Below are 23,781 nucleotides of genomic sequence, written 5' to 3'. Positions count from 1 at the left end.
ACAGATAGAAACTTATGCCCAGAAACTCCCATGCTGCAGTGAAAGTCACTTCCCTAGAGTGGAGACAAGACCTGCCACTCATCCCTTGCTTCCCAGTGCCAACCCAGTCCTGCCAGCCCTTGCACTCTCATGTAAGGCACAGAGTGGGATAAAGGACTGGACAATTTTTAGGTGTGTTGTGCAGCCATTTTGCAGCTTACTGAGCATATAATGAACGTATGAATGTTGGTGGCATGCCTTGCTTCATAAATAGCAATAAGGTAAAGACAAATGATTCACTGGACTCATCATCATGAGTGCTAAGATACAGTTAGATCATAAGTAGTTTCACTTTTTCAGTAAGAAAAAATTAATAGTTGTTTTCTCCTCCCTTATATTCAGACCATATTTTACACGTAAAATGCCTCCGCAGAAAATTATTAAGGTACTTGAAACAAAATGGACCTGCGTAGATGGAAGACATGAAGACAAATTCTTGGAGGATATCTTCCTTTTCAAGCCTGAATCTAATACAAAAGGGAAGGTTGCACAGTGGAAACAAGTAAGTATAATTAGTTATGTTGACATGCTTATCATTTATAATACTAGGGTTGTGGTCTATGTAATATTAATAAAATATCTTCAGTTTCACTTAAGTAATCTTCATTATGTCGCTAATATTCTGGTTCAGAATCTGTTGGTGTCAGAAAAGTCACGTGATGCTAAGAACAGTATTGCACATTGCCTTAGTAGCTCCCCCAACCTTTCCATAACCATGACAGTGTCTGCCTACGCATGACCCTTGTTTAATTGTTGTGAGTAGTAAGAGTCACATGAAACCACTTAGTTTTGAAATGAAAAATCATATTTATATTTAGCTTATTAAGGATTTGGTAATTTTAGTTTTATGTACAGTTTAACATCTATCCACTACTTTTTGACAAGTCAGTGAAGTAGTGGGGGCAGCGGGGTTGCGTTCCCAGAACCCCGGCCGCCTGCTCGGCTAGCTTATGCCCCAAAATAATTACACAGACACTGTATTCTTTTAAGCACTGCTTGGCCCTTTAGCTCTAGCCCTTACAGGCTAATTCTCACATCCCGATCAACCCATCTCTAATAATCTGTGAGAACCGGTCTTACCGGGAAGATTCTAGCCTAGTCCATCCTGGGTCGGAGCTTCATAGCGTGCGTCTGCCCAGGAGCCAGGAGCATGGCGTCTCTCTCTGAGGCGTCTGCTCCCGAGAGAGCTGTGGAGTCTCTGAGCTCACTTCCTCTTCCTCCCAGTGTTCTGTCCTGTTTTCTCCTCCCACCTATCCTCTAACCAATAAAATGGGCCAGGGCAGTGCCTTTATTAGCCAATGACCTTCCTCCATCAAGTCAGAAATTGTTTTGAGAAAAGAACTGGAAAGAGAAAGAAACTCGATCTTGTTGAATGTCTATGATATTCTCGACACTGCGCTAATTCTTTTGCTTCTGGATCATAATTTATTCCCCAAGGGATAGGTGTCTTTATAGTCGTCTTTGGACCCAGGTACTCTGACACATGACTTCTGCCTCCATTATTTTGGGGATTTTGTTTTGGTTGTGTGTACGGTAATGTTAGAGGTGACAATTCAGCAGTATAGTAAAATCAACTGGGATTGCCTTTGACAACCTCCAAAGTTCTGTGCTTGTGGTCAAAGTACCTGTGGACCTATCTCTCTTGTGAACAGCCTGAGTGCCCTGAGCATAATGGGAAGAGCATCCCCACTGGGAAACAGAGGCTGTGACTCCTGTCCACTCCTCAAATCTGATGGCAGTGGCTGGGCTACAAAGACTGTTTTAAAGGCAAGTGTACCCCACCTTAACCCTATCACCATTTCCTCCTCAGAAGCCACTGTTCCCTATGTGAATTTGTTCCAGGGACAGGGCATGCCATAAACTTAGAGCTCACAGGCAGGACAAAACAACAACAACAAAACACAGGCCATCATGTGAGTGGCATCTGCTTTGTCCAGAGGCTCTCTCTTGGTGTTGTAAGCTGACAACCTGCTTACTCTATGCTGATAAACAGTCAGGATGTGGGGAAATGCACATATGAACTTAGCACAAGTCACTATCACATGGCGAAGAATTAGAATAGCATCCATTATTTAAAGATCATTTAATATCTGTGAAGTTTCAGAGAATATAACATTGGTCTTGCAAGCATCTTGAATATTACAACATTTTTGCTAAAATACAGAGTGCTTTAAATCTCTTCTGTATGACTAATAGTTTGTTAGCCATCACTGTTAATGACATGGAAGGCCCATTCCTTCATAGTTCATGAATCCTGTCTCATGTCCTGCCACTGTTTATAATCACCATTCACAAACCAGCCTACAAGCTGTGTTCATGTTTGTTTCTTAAAATAGTTGTAACTATTCTTGTCAGTTTCACTTTTTGAGGAATTATTCATTCTATGCAAATTGGTCTTCAACCTTTTTCTGGCCAAAATGGAATTCTCCATAAGCTTTAATACTTTACTGTACCACTTCCTATCCAGTTCGTTTTGTCTTGGAGTTTGGCTTATTAGGAATTCAGTAATAAAAGTTTCCTCAGAGGAAACCTGAGACAAATCAGGATCTAAGGTATAAGAAGTGAAAACAGGTCAGAGAGTAAGGAAAGGAGTGACAGAGCAGACACCTGATACAGGGAGTGAATTTCTGTAGATTCTGCCTGTAAAGCAGTAGGATGGGTTAAGCAGAATGCACTCAGAATTCAATAATTCAGTCAAGCAACAAATGTCCAAATATGGTCCTGCCTGGGATGTAAAAGTCATGACCAAATTATTTAAAATTTCTCCTGTCTTTGGTAACACAAAGACTGGAACGAGATAGAAGGAGGAAGTCAGATAACGTTCAGAAAGAAATATGAAGTTAGCATCCAGATTTTCTGGAAGAGACAGTCATGACCCAAGAAATAGAAATTTAGGAGTCATGAGGGAAGTCCCTTACTAGACTGTCAGCAACTGCAGAAAGAAAAAGCAACAACAACAGCAGCAATAAAACAAACCCTGAGAGTCTGGGTCTGATGAAGTTAGGATGGGACAGTTTGGTCCCTATCCCTGACATTGCTGAGGGTGTGGCTGGGCTGCAGATTGAGCAGTGATGAGCTGCACACAGGTTTAAGGAGACTCTGATACCATGCTGAAAGATTTGAGGGAAATTTGGGTACTAATGTCAGGATTTGGGGGGCATGTTTGTAAAACTATTTAAAATATCCTTTGGCACAGTCAATTTTGTTTTTCTCAGAAGTTACTGAGAAAAATTACACACAGGATTTAACAGCTACACAACAGTTCCTCTTGGAGGCTTCGGCCTTGTAAACTGACAGTAAAGTAAGTAAATTTGATTACTAGATAATCACTCCTTTCTTACGATGAGTGGACATGGTCTCTTAATGCTTTCAGAAGTAGGAATTTCAGGAGTGATATAATGTAAAAGGAAACCACACTCATTGAATGAAAGGGGGCAGATTAGCAGAGATGAGGGTAACATTTGCTCTCCTCTTTTACACGCACCCCTCCTGCCTGAAAACATGCTTAACATGGTTCATTGTTTGTTGAATGGAAAGGAAGACACCAGTGAGTCAGCATGTAACGGCAAGAGGCTCCTGTGTCTCTCACGGGGTGGAGGGTCTAGGTGCAGCTCATCTCTCTTCTGTGCGTATGAGACTCAAGGTCCCGCCTCAGACTGGGAGCATGAAAAGTGGAACATCAATCACGGTGTCTCCACTGTCTCTAGTTATCATGCATAACTGTGGATAACATGATGCCGCTACTGCCCTAGTTCATTAGCCGGGTGAAGAACAGGATCCACCATGTTTATAAAGGTCCACTTGCTTTCTGGATATTCTCTTGGTGAGATGCAGTTCTCTACCTACTATTACAATAACGATTATTTGTCCCTTGGCCTATGAAAGCGGGAGTACTACCTCGCCCCGCTTATGGACAGATTACATCAAATGCTGTGAAGGTGGAATCCTTGGTGCCATGTAGAACATGGTGGCTGCCAGGCAGATGAGGGTGTGTAATTTTGTGCATCTGAGAGCTCATTTATTGGTTGTTATTGTCCTAACTATTTTTACATGTGTCAAATTCAGATAAATGGGAACGAAAGAATGATTCTTATTCTTGTGGTATGATATGCACTGAATCTGTTCCCCACAGTTTCCTTTCTTTGTCTCACAGTGACATTGAGGTCACAGGCCTGTGTCACACTTCAGACATAGGGAACTGCTCAGAACATCCTAATATGTGGGGTGTGTTCATATTTGGTCATCATTGAGTTAATTCTTTCACTAGGAATATACTAAAATAGTTTTGTTTTTGGAGTTTTGCAAATATTTTGAATTATGATTACAAATTAGAGTTTTTATAAAGTGTATGTTTTGATTTTCTTTTTCATACTTAGTGATTTTAAATTATTTTAAGTTGATTTTATTAGTTCTTCAAGTATACATTAGGCAAGGATCCTTTATCTTCTTTTTCCCAAATCATAGTTTTAAATTTTTCATTATTTTAATATAAAATTTAATGTTAGACATTCAGGCATAATATTATATAGGTGTCTTCTGTCTCTCTGACCATACTGATAATATTCCAGTGTTCCCCTCCTTGAATGTGATATATATGCTTTCTCCCCACACTCCCCACACTAATAAAACCTTCTTACAGATTTGCTGGTTTACATAGAGAGCAGGTGCTGTCTAAATACCACCATGTGCTGCTCAGGGACTACAGGAATCATTCATAAATATGTTTACACACTGGATTAAAGCTTGGAACATTCTGGAACTTGTACTGTGTTTGCATTGCTGAAGTAAGCCGAGTTCGATTTCAGTTCCGTTTGAATGAAGTAGTCTTTTGTGTTTACTAGTTTTAGGGTTTTTTAAATCTCTGTAGTCATAAATGAAGTTGCATTACTGTCTGTGCTTGCCTCTGAGGTGTCAGTGTCAGGACAATGATGGATCTCTGCTCTGTGGCATCAAATCCTCTCCCACTTAGGTTATGCTGTGAGTATTCCCTCTTTTTTCTCTTCTCATTTCTTTCATTTAGTCTCATCACAGCTGCAGCTTTCTGTCCTTGCTCTCCTGCTGTTGGCACTGCCTGCTTCCCGCTGCCCCTGCCTCCCGCTGCCCCTGCCTCCCTCTGCCCCTGCCTCCCCGCTGCCCCTGCCTCCCTCTGCCCCTGCCTCCCCGCTGCCCCTGCCTCCCTCTGCCCCTGCCTCCCCCTGCCCCTGCCTCCCCGCTGCCCCTGCCCCTCCCCCGCTGCCCCTGCCTCCCTCTGCCCCTGCCTCCCTCTGCCCCTGCCTCCCCGCTGCCCCTGCCTCCCTCTGCCCCTGCCTCCCTCTGCCCCTGCCTCCCCCTGCCCCTGCCTCCCCCTGCCCCTGCCTCCCCCTGCCCCTGCCTCCCCCTGCCCCTGCCTCCCTCTGCCCCTGCCCCCCCCCGCCCCTGCCTCCCCGCTGCCCCTGCCCCTCCCCCGCTGCCCCTGCCTCCCTCTGCCCCTGCCTCCCCCTGCCCCTGCCTCCCCACTGCCCCCCCCCCCCCCGCTGCCCCTGCCTCCCCGCTGCCCCTGCCCCTCCCCCGCTGCCCCTGCCTCCCTCTGCCCCTGCCTCCCTCTGCCCCTGCCTCCCCGCTGCCCCTGCCTCCCCCTGCCCCTGCCTCCCCCTGCCCCTTCTTCCCCCTGCCCCTGCCTCCCCGCTGCTCCCTCCCCCCATCCACTCCTCTGTTTCTATTCAAAAAGGAGCAGGCCTCCCATGCATTTCCCTGATGGCTATGAATGTTGAACATCTCTTTAAGAATCACAAACATTTGATAACCATCTTTTGAGAATTCTGTTTAGATATGTGCCCCATTTTTCAACTGGATTATCTGGGTTGTTGATGTCTAGTTTTTTGAGTTCTTTATATATTTTGGAAATCGACCTCTGTCTGATGTGGGGTTGGTGAAGATCATTTCCCATTCTCTAGGTTGCCATTTTTGTCTTATTGTCAGTGTCCTTTGCCTTACTAAAGTTTTTCAGTTTCATGAGGTCCCACTTATTAGTCGTGGATCTCAGTGCCTGTGCTACTGTTGTTCTATTCAGGAAGTTGTCTCCTGTACCAATTCATTCAAGGCTACTTCCTACTCTTCGATGGGGTTCAGTGTGGCGGATTTATATTGAGGTGGTTGAGCCACTTAGACTTTAGCGTTGTGTCTGTTTGCATTCTTCTACATGCCAACATTCTGTTATGTCAGCGTCATTTGTTGAAAATCCTTTCTTTTTTCCATTGTGTAATTTTGACTTATTTTTCAAAAATCGGGTGTTAATAGGTCTGTGAATTTACATCACAGTCTTTGATGCAAATCCATTGATCCTCCTATGTGTTTTTATGCCACTACCAAGCTGTTTTCATTATTATAGCTCTATAGTACAGCTTAAATCAGGGAAGGTATTACCTCTGGAAGTTCCTGCATTGTACAATATTGTTTTAGCTATCCTTGTTTTTTGTTTTTCCATATGAAATTGAGTATTGTTTTTTCAATGTCTGTGAAAAATTGTGTAAACTTAAACTTATGACATTTTGGTTTTAAACTATTCTATTAAAGATCTGTTTAATGGAATCTAAATACAGTTATTGGGTGGATGTGACATCCTTCTGGAGATATCTGATGTAGACTGGGACACCTGAATATATTAATTACAACACTGTTTGGACAATGGCTCAGCTGTGTTCCTAGATAACTCTTACATCTTAAATTAACCCACTTCTACTAGTCATATATTGCCATGAGGCCGTGGTTTACCAGTAATATTCTGTCATCTTTCTCCTTCAGTGGCCACATGGCGTTTATTTGATTTCACCTATTCTCTCTATATATCTCTGTCTGATTTTCCTGCCTGGCTTTATGCTGCTAAGCAATTGGCCAAAACAGCTTTATTAATCAACTAATTAAAGCAGCACATACACTGAAGGACATCCCACATTAACTGAGGTTTCAGTTCTGATTTCATTTTGTCCCCAGAACTTTCCTCCTGTCTTCACTTTCTGCCCTTCCCCTAATGCACATGTATTTACATAATGCAGTCCTGTCTCTCCCTTGGACATTTTCCCTTTCATCTAAATTAATTCATAAGGCCCATCTGTATATAACCTCTTTTGTTTGCTCTGGAGTTTTCTGAAGGTTCTCTGGTGCACCTTTTCCCCATTAGGATTTAATTTCTACCACTCCTTATTAGTTATTTTATGCTTTTTATCTCTCATTTATATCTGAATTATCATTCTATAATATTGTTTTCATTCTGTTATACCTCACCGAATTGAATTAAGATTGTGTGTGAGTTACTATCTTTGACCAACTTTGTCTTCAGTGATGTCTAAAGGGAAGCAGTTCATGAAGGGAGTTGAATGACTTTAAGAAGGGCATACACTTTTATATCCATGTTACTTCATGTTCCACAGAGTCAAGCCCTAATTTCAACATGAGGAAGAACAGCATGGAATATAGAGACAATCTCCCTATCTTTATTATGTCAAGTACAGGCGACTCTAACATGGTAACATTGGTAGTCATGGTCTTTACATGTCAGAGTAAACATGGAATGTGCCCTGATCTGGTATGTGAGGGACGATGCTTCTGATTTATAGGATATGAGTCCTTTCCCAGGTCCTAAAGGATGAGCAGACACTTACAGGCTTGCTTCAGTCTGGGGAGTGGGTCACTGTAGAGCTTTGATTTGAAACTCAAGGAGAACCTATGTTGCATAAAATGATTACAGTTGATGCTATGGCTTGTATAGTATGACCCACTTTCACCAAGGTTCAGTAACCCCATCACATCTGCCCAGGTCCTAGTCAAAAAGTACAATTAGGAGCAGGGGGCTTGAGCCCAGAATCCATGGACTACAGAGGAAATATTTTCTAGGTGTTTCTGAGCTTGTTGGAGTAACATCTCAATATATGTCAGTAATATCCTTATTTAAGGAGGAGTGCACAAGTAAGAGCCCTTTCTTGGGCCTGCAAAATTGAACATAGTGATTGTGAAATTGTAGACTCGATATCCATGTTCCTTGAGCTCCAGCCAAGAGGCAAGCCTAGCTCTAGGCTATGTAGAGTTCAGATTCTCAAACTGGGAACTGGGATTCATATCTGAACATGGTACATGAGGCACAAAACCCTTGGAAATGGTGAGAGAGTATGTAATGTCACAAAGTAATTCAAAATAACGCACATAATGCATCTGTGGTATCTCTGGTAGCTCCTGTCTGTTAACAATGTGTTTATAAAATTCAAGTGGTCAACTCACATTAAATGAATTTTGACTTAGAATTAATTAGTACATACAGAATTTCTAACAGTGACTGAAATGACCCCTTAGGTAGACTTTTGGTATTTTATACTCTATTTATGTGAAGCAGCTTCATTAGGATTGACAACTATAAAATCAAAATATCAATCAACTCTGGAAAACATCTGAGCCCTGATAAAACTAATATTCAGCCAGGATTTAATTGTTTATGTAAAAATAAATAAGCACACCCACCTCATTAATATGTAAACTTAATCTAATCTTTAATAAATGGTAAAATTGAATTAAAACAAGTTGAATTGTCTTAAAATAAATGTGAATGATTTATTATCTGTAAATGCTTGCTTTGACTGTGTCTACATGGAGGTCTGTGTAGAATTTTCTCTAGTGGAGATGGCCTTGACTGTCACAGTGGGAGGAGAGCTGCTGCGGTGCTGGAGGAGCGCTGCTGCGGTGCGGGAGGAGCACTGCTGCAGTGTGCTCTTTGCTGGGAGGGAGTCTTGGGGGTTAGTGACCTCGTTGCCGTGAGGATGAAGAGCATGGGCAGTCAGTCCTCTTACTGGTGCCAGGAAAAGCAGTCTGAGGCCTTAGCACCAGAAACCACAGTCCCAAGTCCATGGCTGAGAAGGGGAGCTCGTCTAGCTCCTGTTGAATGAGCACTGTTGTTGGCCATGACGGGGTTGCTGATAAGTGCACTGAGCAGTGGATGACCTCTCACAGTGTATTGTGGACCAGCATGGGAAAGCTGGGTATGACCTGGGCTGTACCCATAGCACCCACTGGTCTTGAAGCTTCAGGATGCTGAGAAGTCTGTCCTCCCTCTTGGGAGCTGTGCACCAGCTCACAGCTTAGGCTGGGAGCCTTCCCTTCCTCACCCCATTCCATTCCTTGGTTAGGAGAGGTCCAAAGTGGAAGTGCAGGGTGATGTTAAGATGAGTCGGCTCATCCGCCTGGATTCCAACCCTCAGACTACAGTGTTGGTTTGGCAGTCTCCTGCTGCCATTGATGCTTCTGTTCTCACACTCAGCTCTTATCTGACAGGGAGGGCTTTAACGCCTAGTTGCGGAGCCAGGACTGAAGCTGTGAATTTCTCATTTTATATGGTGTGAAATAAAAATTTGAATTTATTATTTTATATGTAGATGTCCAACTATCAGGAATCATTTCTTTAAAAAAAAATTCACTGTTCCACCCATTGCTATGTTGGGCTCTTGTCAGAATTCATGTCATAATACATGGGGATTTATTCCTAAATTGCAGATAATATCCATTTGAGGCATATGTCCATCTGTGTAAGAACTTTGACATTTCAAAATTTTATTAAAAATACCCTACTAAAGAAGAATACCAACAACTAAGGGTCTTTAGCTGTATAGACTCATCAGTGTCTCCTATTTAAACTTCAAATGCACTTTTATTTTTAAAAGGTGTTTTGTATTTTGTGTAGGATGTTACGTGTTTACTTATGTATGTGTGTGCGCATGTGTGTGGTTGTGCATATGTGTATATGTGTGTTTGTGAATGTGTGTGTGTGTCGAACAGAGAGCAACTTCGTAAAGTTTGTTGCCCCTTACTTGTTAATGCTTTGTGGGGATGGAGCTAGCTCAGGATGCGGGTTCTGTGGCAAGTGTTCTAACCCACTGAGCCATCTTGTCTTCTATAATTCAAATGTTGCATAGCAGTATTCTCAAGTTCAGAAGTTACCGTACAAAACCACACATGTGCTGTTTTACTTTCTTCTAAAAATTGTTCTTGAAAAATTTGCAATTCTCAGATTCATGGGAGGATAAAAATATATCTTACAGAAAGTTACTGATACTTGACAAATAGAAAGGCTATCTAATCCTAGAGGCAAATGGTACTTTTCTATTCATAGAAATGCTTTTTTTTTTTTTACCACTGATGGGTTACAAGGCACAGCAAGTATAATGGCTTTATTTTAAAACAGCTTTTTTTCCCCACATGATTTAAGGATTTTTGTGTGTCTGTGTGCTGACGTAAGTTTATAGCTGTAAATGTTAATAATGGCATATGTATATGTATATTATACAACTAATAAAATTTCAAATTTCATTTAAAACTTCCAGTTCTGGGCCAGAAAAATGGCTCCTTAGGTAAGGGTTTTGGTACAGGTTGTTAGCCTGGGTTGTGTATCAGGAACACACTTGACGGTGACCAGAGGAACCCAGCTCTACAAAGTTGTCCTCTACACACCATGTACTCCCTCTGGATTCACGTGCACATCCACAAAACTAGCATAACAATCGTGATCACTTCTAAAACCTTCTAGAAACTTCAAGTTCTATACTCCGTCATCAGTGTCTTTTCTACATCTGTGTAGTCTTGGAAACCCAATAGTGGATACTTTTTCCTTAAAAATTGTTCTTTAAATTAGGAAATAGCTTAACACAGAGAAAATGGCAGCATTATGTGGTCAACTGGGAACTTCAAGGTCAGAAATAAGGCATCTTTGCTGAAACAAATGAAGGACAGAGACGTGGAGGTTAGGGTGAGCTTGGCAAATGTGACTTGGAGGGGAAGTGTCCTATTACAAGATGCTTGTGAGGCAGAAGGTAGAAGCAAGTTTCATAGGATCACTAGTGGAAAGGTTGCCTATCATGAGGGAATTTGAATGGTCATTGGGCAGTAGGGCTGCCTGTCTCTATTTCAGTACCACAGTGCAGCTGTGTGCATGATGACTCTTAAAACACTTTTAATTAGGGAGTCACATTTGTTATTTAGACTGTCTCATAGCCTACACATGTTAGGACTCTCACTTTATTGTATTGTGATTTCAGGGAAAGAGTAGGGGTGTGGGAAGCTCGGTACCCCCACCGGGAGCATTGTGATGAAGAATTCTTCCATTAATCCATTCATTCATTATGATCTGTTTCATTTTATTGTTGATAACTGGGGACAAGATCTTTTGCCAAAGGCTTTTGGCTTGCCTCAGGCTTGCTGTGCAGCCAAAGATGACCTTGAATTTCAGATCCTCCTTCCTTCCACTTCCCTAGTGCTGGGATTACAGACACATACCTCTTGGCTCAGTCTAGGTGGTGCTGGAAATTGAGCTCAAGACTCCACACTTACTGGACAAACTCTCTGTCAACTGAGATAAGTCCCCCGTCTGTAGGAACAACATATTCCTGCCATCCCTGTTTCCCTTATGAGAGGCATTATACCACACATGGTAAGTGGATTTAGTATTAGAATCAAGATTTTTATAATTGACATTTGACCTTATCCCCTAAACATCAATTGTTCATTTACTGAGACCACTCTTTTTCATGGTATACCTCATGTTTAATGTCTCAGAAGGGGTGCTTTTTTTCATCTTAAAGAATGATTGTCAAACACCATAGTCTTAAATAGACACTAAACTGCTTCTTCATCTTAAATTATTCTATCAACTCCACAGCCAGTGCCAATATGCCCTTTCCTTTAGCTTCTCTGTGAGGGTCAGACCGAAAACTCCTGGATTGTACCTCCTTCCCCGATTCCTTCTGTGCTTCATGTGATCCCAAAGAAAAGACTTGCTCTCTTCAATAAAATTCTGTATTTCTAGGAGAAGTGGGTGTGTCTGGTTTAACAGGAGTTTTGTTTAGATTCATACTATATATGTGTCTGTTACATTTATTAATAACCTACCTCATTCAAAGACACTTTTTAAATGAATAGCTTTATGTGTTTAAGCCACAGTGTGTTTGGGGTTTATGATGTGACTCTTTTGGCCACCCAGTTGCCTAGTACAGTAATGTATCTGTAGGAAACATTAAAACAATATAATAAAAATTACAAAATTTATTTTTTTATTTTTAAATGTTATGGTTGGAATAGAATTATATTACTTCTCTTCTCCTTTTCCTCCCTTCAGCCCCTCCCAGTTGCCCTTCCTCAGACTTTTCCCATGGCTCCCCACTTTCAAATTGATAGCCTCTTTTATGTTGATTATATTAGTTATATGTAGATATGTATGTATATATACATGCATATAATATATACAAATATATTATTTTTACATTTGTATAATACTGAGTCAATTAAATACTTACTGAGTCAATTAAAATGGTTATATTTAAAAAAGAAATATAATCCAAACTCTATTCATAAGATTTTGGGGTATACTTCATGACTCAAAGACATTCAGTGTATTTTCTAAAAGTATTAATCCAGCATGCTACTGTGAGAATGCTATCCTACTATCCTGATCACTGAGATACTGATAATGAACAAGAGAAATGAAGGATGACACTGAACAAAGATCAATAAGATTGTGATGTAACAAAAACACAAGCAATGTGGATTAGAGCAGTGTTCTGGCCTGTCCTGGCCTCCTAGAAATCAGGAGGTTTTTCTGAAGCTGAGCAATGAAGGGATCCGTGGTGCTGTGATCAGAATTGAAACCAATATGGTGGCCCTTTAGGTTGGGCTATCAGCAAGTGTGGTTGATGTAGTGGGTAATCGACCTTCCAGGGCTGTTAGAGAAAATGAAAACACTCCAGAAGGCAGCTTTCATATCGCAGTCCTTTGTCCTGTGCTTAGAAGCAAGAACTGTGACAGCAGAGCAGTGATCTGGCTCAGTATGGCCTGGTTGTCCCCTTGAAACCACAGATCAGTGTGTTCTTAGAAGTACCAGTGGACATATTCTGAGTTTATAATACATCCTCACACTCTTGATTTTGTTTTGAAAGAGCTGTGTAGCCTGTACGTTTGATAAACACATGTAATCAACTATTATTTAACTATTAAATGAAGGTGCATTTCATTAGTGAGACCCTTCACAGCAGTAGAATTAAAGACGAGGGTTCTAAGAGTGCCTTTCACATATATCTTTGATCTTATTAAAGTGTTAAAATTCATATTGTTGGTTTCTGCTGCCTCGTGAGAGCCACAGTGAACAGATCTCCTGAGCTCTGGAAAGCAGTCCCTGAGGACTGTCTCCCAGACTGAGTTAATATGTGCCGATGTTTGCTAGCTCTCGTCACATCTGAAGGGGTTAATTGTATGTTTCCGTCTTTAAACTCTACCACTGTATTTTTCTTCAGGATAAAACAAAATTGTGGGTCAATTTTCACTGAAGTGGGCTGGATGTCCGTACTCACCCTTCAGCAGTACAAAGGAATTATGCACCTCACTCCCGGGATAACAGCATGAAAGCCCGTCTCTGATTGGACACTAGGGATGTCAGCTGTACATAGAAGATAAGTGTGAGGTGGAAAAGAGAACCGCACCTAATAATACATCCAGGACAAAATATTTTAACAAATTGAAACTTGCATTGAAGTTCTTGTGAAATTATTCTTCATCTAAGATAGCTAGTGCCACCAGTCCCAAGCTGAAGGCAGTGAACCTTCATTAATCCCTGCTCTGCAAGGACGTAGAATAGGAACCTTAAGCTGCCATACTATTCTCACAACAAAATCAATAAAAGGTTCATTCCTCACCTAACTTGCTTAGAAGAAATTTTTATTGCTTTTAGATAGAAGACAGCGTCTGTTTCTATGTGTTGCACTATCAACGAAAGCCCCTATGCCAACTGTCTGTCCCCAGCTCCTCTTTCCACTAGCAGTGGCTTTTCAGGAAACATGTTAAGTAGTGTGTCCTTGGAGAACGTATGTTAATGTTGGCTCCCTGGCTCTCTGTAGTGTGTGTAAGACAGACTCTACATCTAACTGTCGGTTCTCCCCCTGAGGAAGCCGGAGGCACTCCTAAGAAACAGCTAACTCTTTGTTACATTTCAGCCTGTGATTAGTAAAATATATACTTCTTGTAAGACCAATGATAAAATACACCCATTTGGTTGTTTTTTTTTTTTTTTGCAAAATTTTAGCAACTAAAGTGTTGCTAAATTTTAATGATTTAAATGATTGAATTTATTTTAACTGGTAGTTAAATCTTTTTGAAATTTATATTAATGATGCTTCTGTTAATATACATTTTGCAGTGCTTCTATCAAAGAAGCTGTATCTCTGCTTTATGGAAAATAAGTGCACTGCATTATTGCTGCTGTGCACCAGCACACTAGGGCAGCGCCTAAGTACAGCTTATCCCTCACGGACTGCCCCTTCTCTACCCACTCCACACAGCTGCAGGAGACACTGTTCTCCTCAGCTTCTCAGAGATAGACTTGACATTCGACAAGTGAGTGAGGTCATAGAATGCCCATCTTTCTGTGCGTGGCTTATCTAACATCATTATCTTTACTTTCACCCTTGTCACAAATTAGGGCATTTGGCTATTTTTTCTTACCAAGTTCTTGTGACACATTTCTAATCCATTCACTAGTTAATAAATACCGGTGCTATGGTGCTGAACCCCCATCATTGCTATCAGTGCTATGAAGCTGAGTGGTTTTACACAGCCTGAACTCCCAACGTGGGAAGAGGAGAGATCAGGGACCACATGTTCGAAGCCAGCCTACTCTGTATAAAGAGTTTGTGTCCCAAAAACCAAACAGCCTAACCAACAAACACTCAGGGTAGAGAGACTATCCTAGACTCTGAAGGAAAACCTTGTTGGATACCATTCCATCTGGTTTTCAGTAGCGTTTACACTGACTTATCTTCCCATCAGCAACTGCAGAGGGTCATTATTCTCATGTGCCAGTCAGCACTAGCTGTCTTTATTCTATAAACCGGCCCTCTTTGCTGATGTGAAATACTATTTCACCGATGTTCTGATTTCTATTTACTCATCTATTAGTCATATTGTTTTTATGTACTAGTTGGATAGTTGAATCTTTGTACATCTTCCTCTAAAATAGAAATCAGTATGGAGATTCCTCCCCAAGCCAAAAAACAAAAACAACAACAACAACAAAAAAACTAGTCCTAGTCCTAACTATGACCCAGCTGTACCTCCTGGGCCTTTACCCAAAGATGCCAAGTCAACACCTTAGAGATCTCAACACAGCTGTGTTTGTTGCAGCACTGTTCATATCCAGAAGAGCCTAGCTGGGGACCCTACCTAGCAGTCCACCTGCTGAGTAGCAAATAAAGAAAAGTTTCTATTTACAATAAAGTAGTCAATGGAATGACAAAGTTGCTGTTTGCAGGAAAATGAAAGCAGTTGGAGATAGAAGTTCTATCAGTCTCGGGAAGATGCACTTCCCATATATTCTCTAACGTGGGTCCTAAGCTTCAGACATATGGCTGTGCATGCCAGAGGACATGGCAGTGGAAGACAAACGGTCTGTGGAACAGAAGCCTGGTAGTGGGTGGGGTATGAGAGGGAACTTTACATACTTTCAAGAAATTGGTCATGTGTAACCCTGCAATGTAAAACAGAAAAAAGTATGTCTCAAAAGCCTGTCACAGTTTTAACTGGGCTAAGTGATACTTTGGCTGTAGAGTTTCAGAAGATTTTTAGGACTCTGGGATCCTCTGACCATGTAGGTTGCATATGGGTTCATATATTATGTCTGTTGCCCCCGCACTCTGTCTCATGTGGTGTGGAGAGAACTTGAGTGGCTTAACCTCTTCTGTCTCCTTGTTTATTTTTCACTAGTTCTTAGGTCTCATGCTGCTTTATCCAGCATGGACTTCCACAATTATAGGTTTTTGAAGTGATGAAAGTGGCACCTCTCTCTTAGTCCAAAGTTTAGAGAGGGATCTGACTGCACCTCCCACTCTGCATAAACCCAGATGTTGATTTATTATTGGTGTCCTCAGCACACTCAGCTAGGACTTTCTATGTCTTGTATGTTAATTTTTCACCACAAAGCCTGCTGAGTTTGATAGACTGCTTTTTCTCCATCTGTTGAGATGACCAGACTTTTTGTCTCTTATCTTGTTGTGATGTGTCCTGCTAACCTATCTGCATACACTGAGTGGTCATTGTATGTTAATGTGCTGTGTATAGAACCCATGAGGTATATGTTTGTTATTGCCATTGCTGAGCCTAGGCTAAGCATTGTTTCCTCTCATATTGAAGTAAAAGTCTAAAATCTCATGGAAGTTTGCAGTTTCTTTTCTTACTAGGTTCAAAAACTGCACTACAAAGAACTCCGTGGTAAAATTGAGGGCTCAGTAATGGAATGTTTGGTGTCTATCATGATGGTTCATGATGGACCTTAAACTATAAGATGCTTAAGTTGAGCAAACATGGCATTTCTACAGTGAACTTTCCAAATGACCTGAAACTGGGAATTTTCAATAAATACATTCAGCATCCTCATTTCCACTGACTAGTTCTTGTTGTAGTTTGGTTTTGTTTAGAAGAGTTATGTTTCCTCCTATATGTACTAAGTCTGCTGTGCTTATCTAGGTCACCTTTTGTTCATTCTCTTCCTTACCTTGGAGTACTGACTTGCTTAATACTCTTTCACATAAAGTAATACTGACATCTAGTATAAGGTAGTAACAGGTTGTGAGACAATGGTTAAACTTACTGTTCTTTAAGGTTAGTATTTCAAATGATAATCATAACTCCTAAAAGTATATCTGGAATAATGCCCCTTCTTTGTGTCTTGTTCTGGGAACCAGCACACACTGTTGAAAGTTGACGGCAAATACATTTTAGAGCTCTGAGGACAGTGGCGTGTTCTTGCTACACCACAGCACAGAAGCTCCCAGAAGTGCAATGGTTTCTGCTGATAAAAGACAGTGGATCTGAACAGCAGAGCCAACAATTTCCATTACAATAAAGGAAATAACCTGTGTTTTGTAACCTTAAGCTCACATCTTTTGAGGAGTGTTTGAAAGCTCCTGGAAGCCCACTTTGGTATTCACAGTTTGAGATCTGGAAGCAATGGATAAGATACCAAGGACCTATGGATCAGCTGTGATTCTTTATGGTTTTCTAGGGTGATCCCATAACACCTGATTGCTTTCACACACATTAAAACATAGTGATGAAGCAAATGCTTCCAGATGTAGAAATAATACTGATTGTACCAAAGCAGCATAAAGTGGCTTGTTATGAAACTGCATTGTTAAATACTTTACAATCCCATTAAAATAGAAAAATCTCTTATCCCATAGCAGAAAATGTGAAAACAGAAGCCCAACCACCCCACAGGTTGGAAAACAACCCAAAAGGCCCACACATAATTTGAACCTGAGAAAGTTTTGCTATAAAATATTTAAGTGTGGGTCAAGAATGAAGATGTGTGTCATCACTGAGACCCACTTGTCAGTGTTTCAAAATAGTAAACCTGTATCTCCATAAGAAAATAGAAACACCAAACATAACCTTCTATCTGCTTTAGTTTTGCAAGCAAATACCAATGTACTTCATGAACTGCCAAACTTCAGTTGATCCTCAGTTAAGCAGCCTGGTGTTCAGTAATGCCTTGAGGTTTTATTGCTGGGAAATGTGCGGTTTTATGATTGCACGGGACTTATGCCATGTGGTTGAAGTCTCCATTTATGTTCCTTCCACGGATTCCTTGTTAGAATCTTCATGGACTACTGCAATTTGAGACATTCTACTTCTTCACCCACTTGGCTTGTTGACTGTTGTGATGCGTAGCCATCAGAATGTAGAGTATGTTTGGAGTTCCAGGATCATTCACAGATCCAAGAAAATATTGCAAGTGAAGTCCTTCCTAAGGACCAGATTTCAGGGAAAATACTAGCACAGCTAAGCAGTCACTGTGATAGGTCACTGATGATATGGCAAACAAACACTGTGATAGGTGGCTGATGATATAGGCATGAGGTGTTGAATGAAGACAGGGAGCAGGGAGACTTTCTCATGAGACGGTGACATGATTTTTTGAGAAGAACCTTGGTAGTAAATGCCTGGGCACAGGAGGCTGACCATGCACAGTTCTGGAAAGACAGGCCCTGCACAAGGCCCTGGGCCATGTAATTGCCTGTTTTGTTTGGAATGTGTATATGAGGCTGAATGAACTCCAGTGTGGCAGGAGGTTCACTGAGCCACGGCCAGAGATGAGATGAGTTTGGTGATATGGTCACAGGATATATTTTTCTGAGATTTTGTAGATCACAGTAAAAAGTTAGCAGCTTAAAAAAAACCATCAGAGTATTTGAAACCACAGGGAAATGTATTTTGACCAATATAAATGTATCTTGTTCATTCCATTAATGGGTTTGCATTTGACTAGAAAGAAATGATTCTAGACCTAGGCTACAAGAATGACACCAGAAGTGCACAGACATGTGAAGGAAATTCAAGAGCTAGAAGGGCTAAGATTTGCTCCAGGATAAAGTATGAAGTTTCAGGAAAAGGTTAGCATGGAAATTCCAAGCTTTGTTCAAACTCCAGAATCTCATTAAAGGTTGAAGGATGTTGGGAAAGAAGGAGTCTGAACTGCGCTGCTACCTTTTCTCTTCCTTGCCTTTGTACAGAACTGAGTTACACTGGGTGTTATTTTCACAATATGTTAGTTTGTACACTGCATAGTTGGTAAAATACATTAGTTGGTATTCATCTTCTTATGGTCTAGGATATTTGTATGTGAAAGCATGTTTTCAGGGTCTGATGGAGTCTAGATAAGAGTAGCACACTCCCCACAGGGCTTCCCACTTCCCACAGGGCTTCCCAGCTACTGCTCAGAGCTTTTGTCTTTATCAGCCATCTTTGAAACCACAATACACACTCAAATGATTTATTGTAATTTAATTGATTTAATTTAATGGTAGTTGTTTAATGTAATTTGTTCAACTGCAATATCTACTCCAATTTAATGTCTTCTATACTTCTGGCCCAATGACTCCAGTCATTGGTAGCACTGAGGATTTCTGGATTTTGCTAAGTGATTTTGTTCCTTTGCCTTCTCATCAGAAAGTGTGATAAAGAGTTTTTGTATTTTCATTCAAAGCTTGCATATAGGTATGATAAATATTGCACTGAGAACAGATTAATTTATGACATCAGCACAAGCTCTGGGTACTCAGCTTCTCCTATCTCTACCTAATTATGTTATCATTTGATAAGTGACCAGAGATGTCATCAAATACTGCTCAATGAAAATTTACCACACCCTGCATATCTAAACATGAGTTAATTCTGACTCTGTTAAAATAAATTTATATCTGACTTATTTAATTTATCATCAATTTGTAATGTTCCTTGACCAAATAGCTCTAAATATTTTCTAAAGCCATCATGAATGAGTCTGTGGTATACAACAGTATAGATAACATAGCTCATACTTTATCTTGGTGAAAACAAGGTCTGTATTATATATGTCCAGTACTTTGATACCTTTTCTTCTCTGTGAACTCAAGGATCAGTGAGCATATGGGTCACTCATATCCACTTTCTCTCCTCTTACGTATAACAGAAAAAACACTTTCTTTAATCTCGGTGACGTTTGAAAGCCCTGGCTTATGTATTTGACTACTTGAAGGTTTTCCTACAGATTTATCTCAGGTTAACATATATGCTTTCATCATGAAAAAGTCAAAATAAAAATGAGTTAAATGATGAGAGACAACAAGTGAATACGTGAAGAAGGAAAATTTGGAGAATTAAGTGTATGTTTATTATATGTATGTTATATATATATATATATATATATATATATGAAAGTCCCTACTTAAATAGACCTCCTTTATTTAACCATATATATATATTTGATAATCTAATATCATTAATGATAAAGACTATTTCTAATATCTAACAGATGTTCTTTTGCTTTCTTATTTTTTGGATAAAAGAATGGATAACTGGTAGTAAAACAAGATTGCTAGGAAAGCTCATTTTCCAATGGATCAGATACAATAAGATATCTAGAAGAAAAAGTGGGTCATTTGATGTTTCAAGTGGAATTTAACATGCTTCCTTTCTCTCTGTTATTCTTTGTCAATATTATGTGTTGGTACTGAATTAGAGCACTTTACACTCCACATTGCCCACTCTCAGCCTTCTGTCTTGGAACAAACTCTACTTCTTGACCATCCTTCTCCTCATTGATGTCTGGTTTTGTTATAGTTTTAGGCTCGCTGAGTTTACTGATAGTTTCTTGAATGAGCTCGAGTGTAGTCTATTTAATGCAGCATAGGCAAATTTTCAGTGGGAGCAATGCCAGCACTCATCACCTGCCCAGAATTGCTGAGTGCTCAGGTCTCACCAGCCCTCCTCTCCAAGCATGAAGAAATGGTCATGTTTCCATTCTTGTGCAGTTTATGAATTCTGTGGCTGTGTCATGTCCAAATTACCCACTTTCATGGCAGTCTTCCCATCCTCTAGTTTTATAGTCCTGCTAATCCTCTCCCATGATGCTCTCTGAGGCTTGGATAGTGCAATCCAGATGTCCAGCTTCTAGTGTAGTACTCAACCATCATTTATTCTGAACACATGGACAGTTGTGGACATCTGCAGTCACACCCTACTGAAAATAGAAGCTTCACTGGCCAAGGCTGAGACCTGCACCGATCTCTGAGCTTAGACAGGAATATTAAGATGACAGATTGACAAACAAGAATGATGAGAAAATAATGAATAGGAAATACATTTAAAGATTTAAATAGAAAGATAGGGTATTATTTCTATTCATCAATAAACAACAGTAAGTAGTCTCTGAGGACCTGTGACCTCCCCAGGCATCGGTGGCCCGAATTTCACCTGATTTCTAGCATATGATCAACTACATATGCAGTCATGTGAAGAAAGAGGGAGTATCAACACAGGGCTGTTATAGGGTGAGGTCCAGCTGTTCCTCCTGACCGTAGGCTTGCTTAACCCTGAAACAACCACACAGAAACTGTATTAATTAAATAACTGCTTGACCCATTATCTCTAACTTCTTATTGTATAACTCTTACATATTAGTTTAACCCATTTCTAGTAATCTGTGTATCACCACGTGACTGTGGCTTATTGGATAAAGTTTCATTAGGCTCAGGCGGGGCTGCATGGCTTCTCTCTGACTCCGCCTCCTTTCTCCCAGCATTCAGTTCATCCCCCCCACCTCTGTTCCCCTATAGCTCTGCTATAGGCCCAAAGTAGTTTCTTTATTAACCAATGAGAGCAACAAATAGACAGAAGGACCCCCTACACCATAGGGCAGGATCAGGATGATAGTTTCTAGAATAAACATTTGTTCTTACAGGTGACCATCACGGCTTTAATTGAAAAGTTGTGCTATACACATTTTTTTTGTAGCATGTTTTTAATAGAATTGGATTTAAGTGACAATAGAAACATCTTTATTTAAAATCTTGCCATATTTTGCTACTATGCTTTGATGTTTTGAGTCATGAAGTGTGTGCTTGTCAGTCTTAGGAGACAGAATGTCCATGTGATGAAAATGCCTTATTTATTTTTATGTCTAGCAAAAAAAGTGATTTTTGTCATGAAAATCATGAAAATGAATTGTCCAGAATTAGTAAGTGAAAGTCTTTTCATTGCAGAAATAAACATGGATTTGTCCCTGGAGGGAAAAGTACAAAGCTCCTGCCTTGAACAGCGCACGCGCACACACACACACACACACACACACACACACACACACAGTAACAAATTTTGTAAAACACTATTTTTTCACTGTGACATACATTATTAATGATCTACTAATATGGGTGTTTTTGTTTGTTTTGTTTTGTTTTTTGGTTTACCAGGATGCCCATTTTGTTACAGCCATGCCTCCTCCCTACTTTGCCCCTGAATGCATTCCCCCTTAGTTCCTTTAAGTAAGTGGGCCACCAATGAGATCTTAGTAGAAGTCTTTAAAGAACCTATGGGGAAATTCATTTAGAAACACAGCCTGTGCCCTTGCATCATTTCTCTGTCTCCATCTTTCTAAGACAAATGTGGACACCATTTTCCAGGATGGAGACTGTGGATATACAGTGAGAGTGGAATGAGGGGTTTCCCCAATGCTGTGTCCTGGATGACCTGCAGCCTTTTCTAACTGCCCTGCACGGTCTGCAGAGGAGAGAAGACAGCACAGTGTTGTTGACACCTCACAGATGCGACCATGACACAGGCTGCATTGGTCTCCAGGACACTCCTTTCCAATCCACACTCTGTTGTTTTCCCACATGTATCTTTTCCAGTTGTACTAAAAGGCATGTATTTATTTTGGTCCTGCTCCAAGGTTCTTTCTTATAGTACCATCTTCCTATCTATGGTACATTAAGTGTTCTGTAAGGTAATTTTGTGTTCTTCCATTGAACATTCCTCAGGCTTTATGACAAGATATCTTGTCTATCGTTTATGGGTATGGCTTCTTCCTTTCACTGCCTGCAAAGAGGTCAAGAACATGAGGGGTCATCCACTGAAGCAGTTTACCTGAGCTAATGGGAGCTCAAAACTTTAGCAGGAGTGGGAAAGAACAAGCATAGGACCAAACTAGTCCCTCTGAATGTGGTTGACAGTTGCATGACTGGGGCAGACTGTGGGACCACTGGCAGTGGCATTGGGATTTGTCTCTGCTGCATGTACTGGTTTTTTGGGATCCTATTCTCAATGGATGGATTCCGTGCTCAGCCTAGATGTAGTAGGACCTGTACTACATCTGTAGAGGGCCCTGGACCTTCCACAGGGCAAGGTGCCTTGCCCTCTCTTAGGATTGGAGGGGTAGGGTAGGAGTGTGTGTGGAGGGAATGGGAGGAGGGGAGGGGGCGAGAATTTGGATTGGTCTTTTTAAAAAATCTAATAAAAAAGAAAACAATAAGAAACAAAAGAATTATCCCCAGGATATTACTAACTGTTTCTATGAGATTGCCTAATAAATGGTGCTTTTAAAGTTTTTCTTGATGATATTTGTCTTACAGATTTAAAAAAATCAAAATCATAACACTGTATCACACATAAGAAAGCTCCTTGAGAACTCTGAAAGATTTGATAACATCTGTTGTAGTTAGTTTTTATAATCATTGACATGATCTAGAATCATCTGGAAGGGAAATTTCCCTGAAGATTTTCTAGATCAATTTGGCCTATGGGTGTCTCTGGGGTATTGGTATCTTGGTTGAAGTAGGAAGACACATCCACCATAGGTGGTGCCATTTCTTAAGAAGAGGATTCTGCAAATTTCAAGATGTCACATTTTTCTCTGCTCCATAGTACTCCATTGTGTAAATGTACCACATTTTCCTTATTCATTCTTTGGTCAAGGGGCATTTAGGCTGTTTCCAGGTTCTGGCTTTGAAAGACAATTATCATATGTAATCACTCATAAGTGGTTTTAAAACATAAAGCAAAGAAAACCAGCCTAAAATTACAATTCCAGAGAATCTAGATAACAATGAGGGCATACATGGATCTAATCTACATGGGAAGTAGTAAAAGGCAAGATCTCCTGAGTAAATTTGGAGCATCGCCACCATGGGAGAGGGTTCAAGAGGAGAGGAGAGGCAGGGAGGGGAGCAGAGAAAAATTTATTGCTCAATAAAATTAATTCCCGTTCTGAATACTACAGGCCATTGAAAATTTATGTAAGATATTTGTAACAAATTGTAGCACAAATGGTATTTGTTTATGTAACAGATATAAACACAGAGAAGGTTCAGAAAAATACCAGTCAATATGAACACTTCCATTACATTGTAATCCATCCTTTCTTGACTGAGACAT

General features: G+C 40.5%; 1 protein-coding gene across 1 annotated transcript in view; it reads left to right on the top strand.

Moving 5' to 3' along the window:
* Lrriq3 (leucine rich repeats and IQ motif containing 3) overlaps nt 1–23,781 on the top strand; it is an 85,218-nt gene that overhangs the window by 35,385 nt on the left and 26,052 nt on the right. Inside the window, exon 4 of the mRNA XM_041656177.1 lies at nt 382–541. Coding sequence (XP_041512111.1) covers nt 382–541 — 160 coding nt within the window. The remainder of the gene's footprint in view (nt 1–381; nt 542–23,781) is intronic.

Source organism: Microtus oregoni, unplaced genomic scaffold (assembly GCF_018167655.1).
Source record: "Microtus oregoni isolate MIOR12 unplaced genomic scaffold, Mior012 000000F_ref0000247, whole genome shotgun sequence".
Taxonomy (NCBI): domain Eukaryota; kingdom Metazoa; phylum Chordata; class Mammalia; order Rodentia; family Cricetidae; genus Microtus; species Microtus oregoni.
This window is presented reverse-complemented; position numbering and strand designations above follow the sequence as displayed.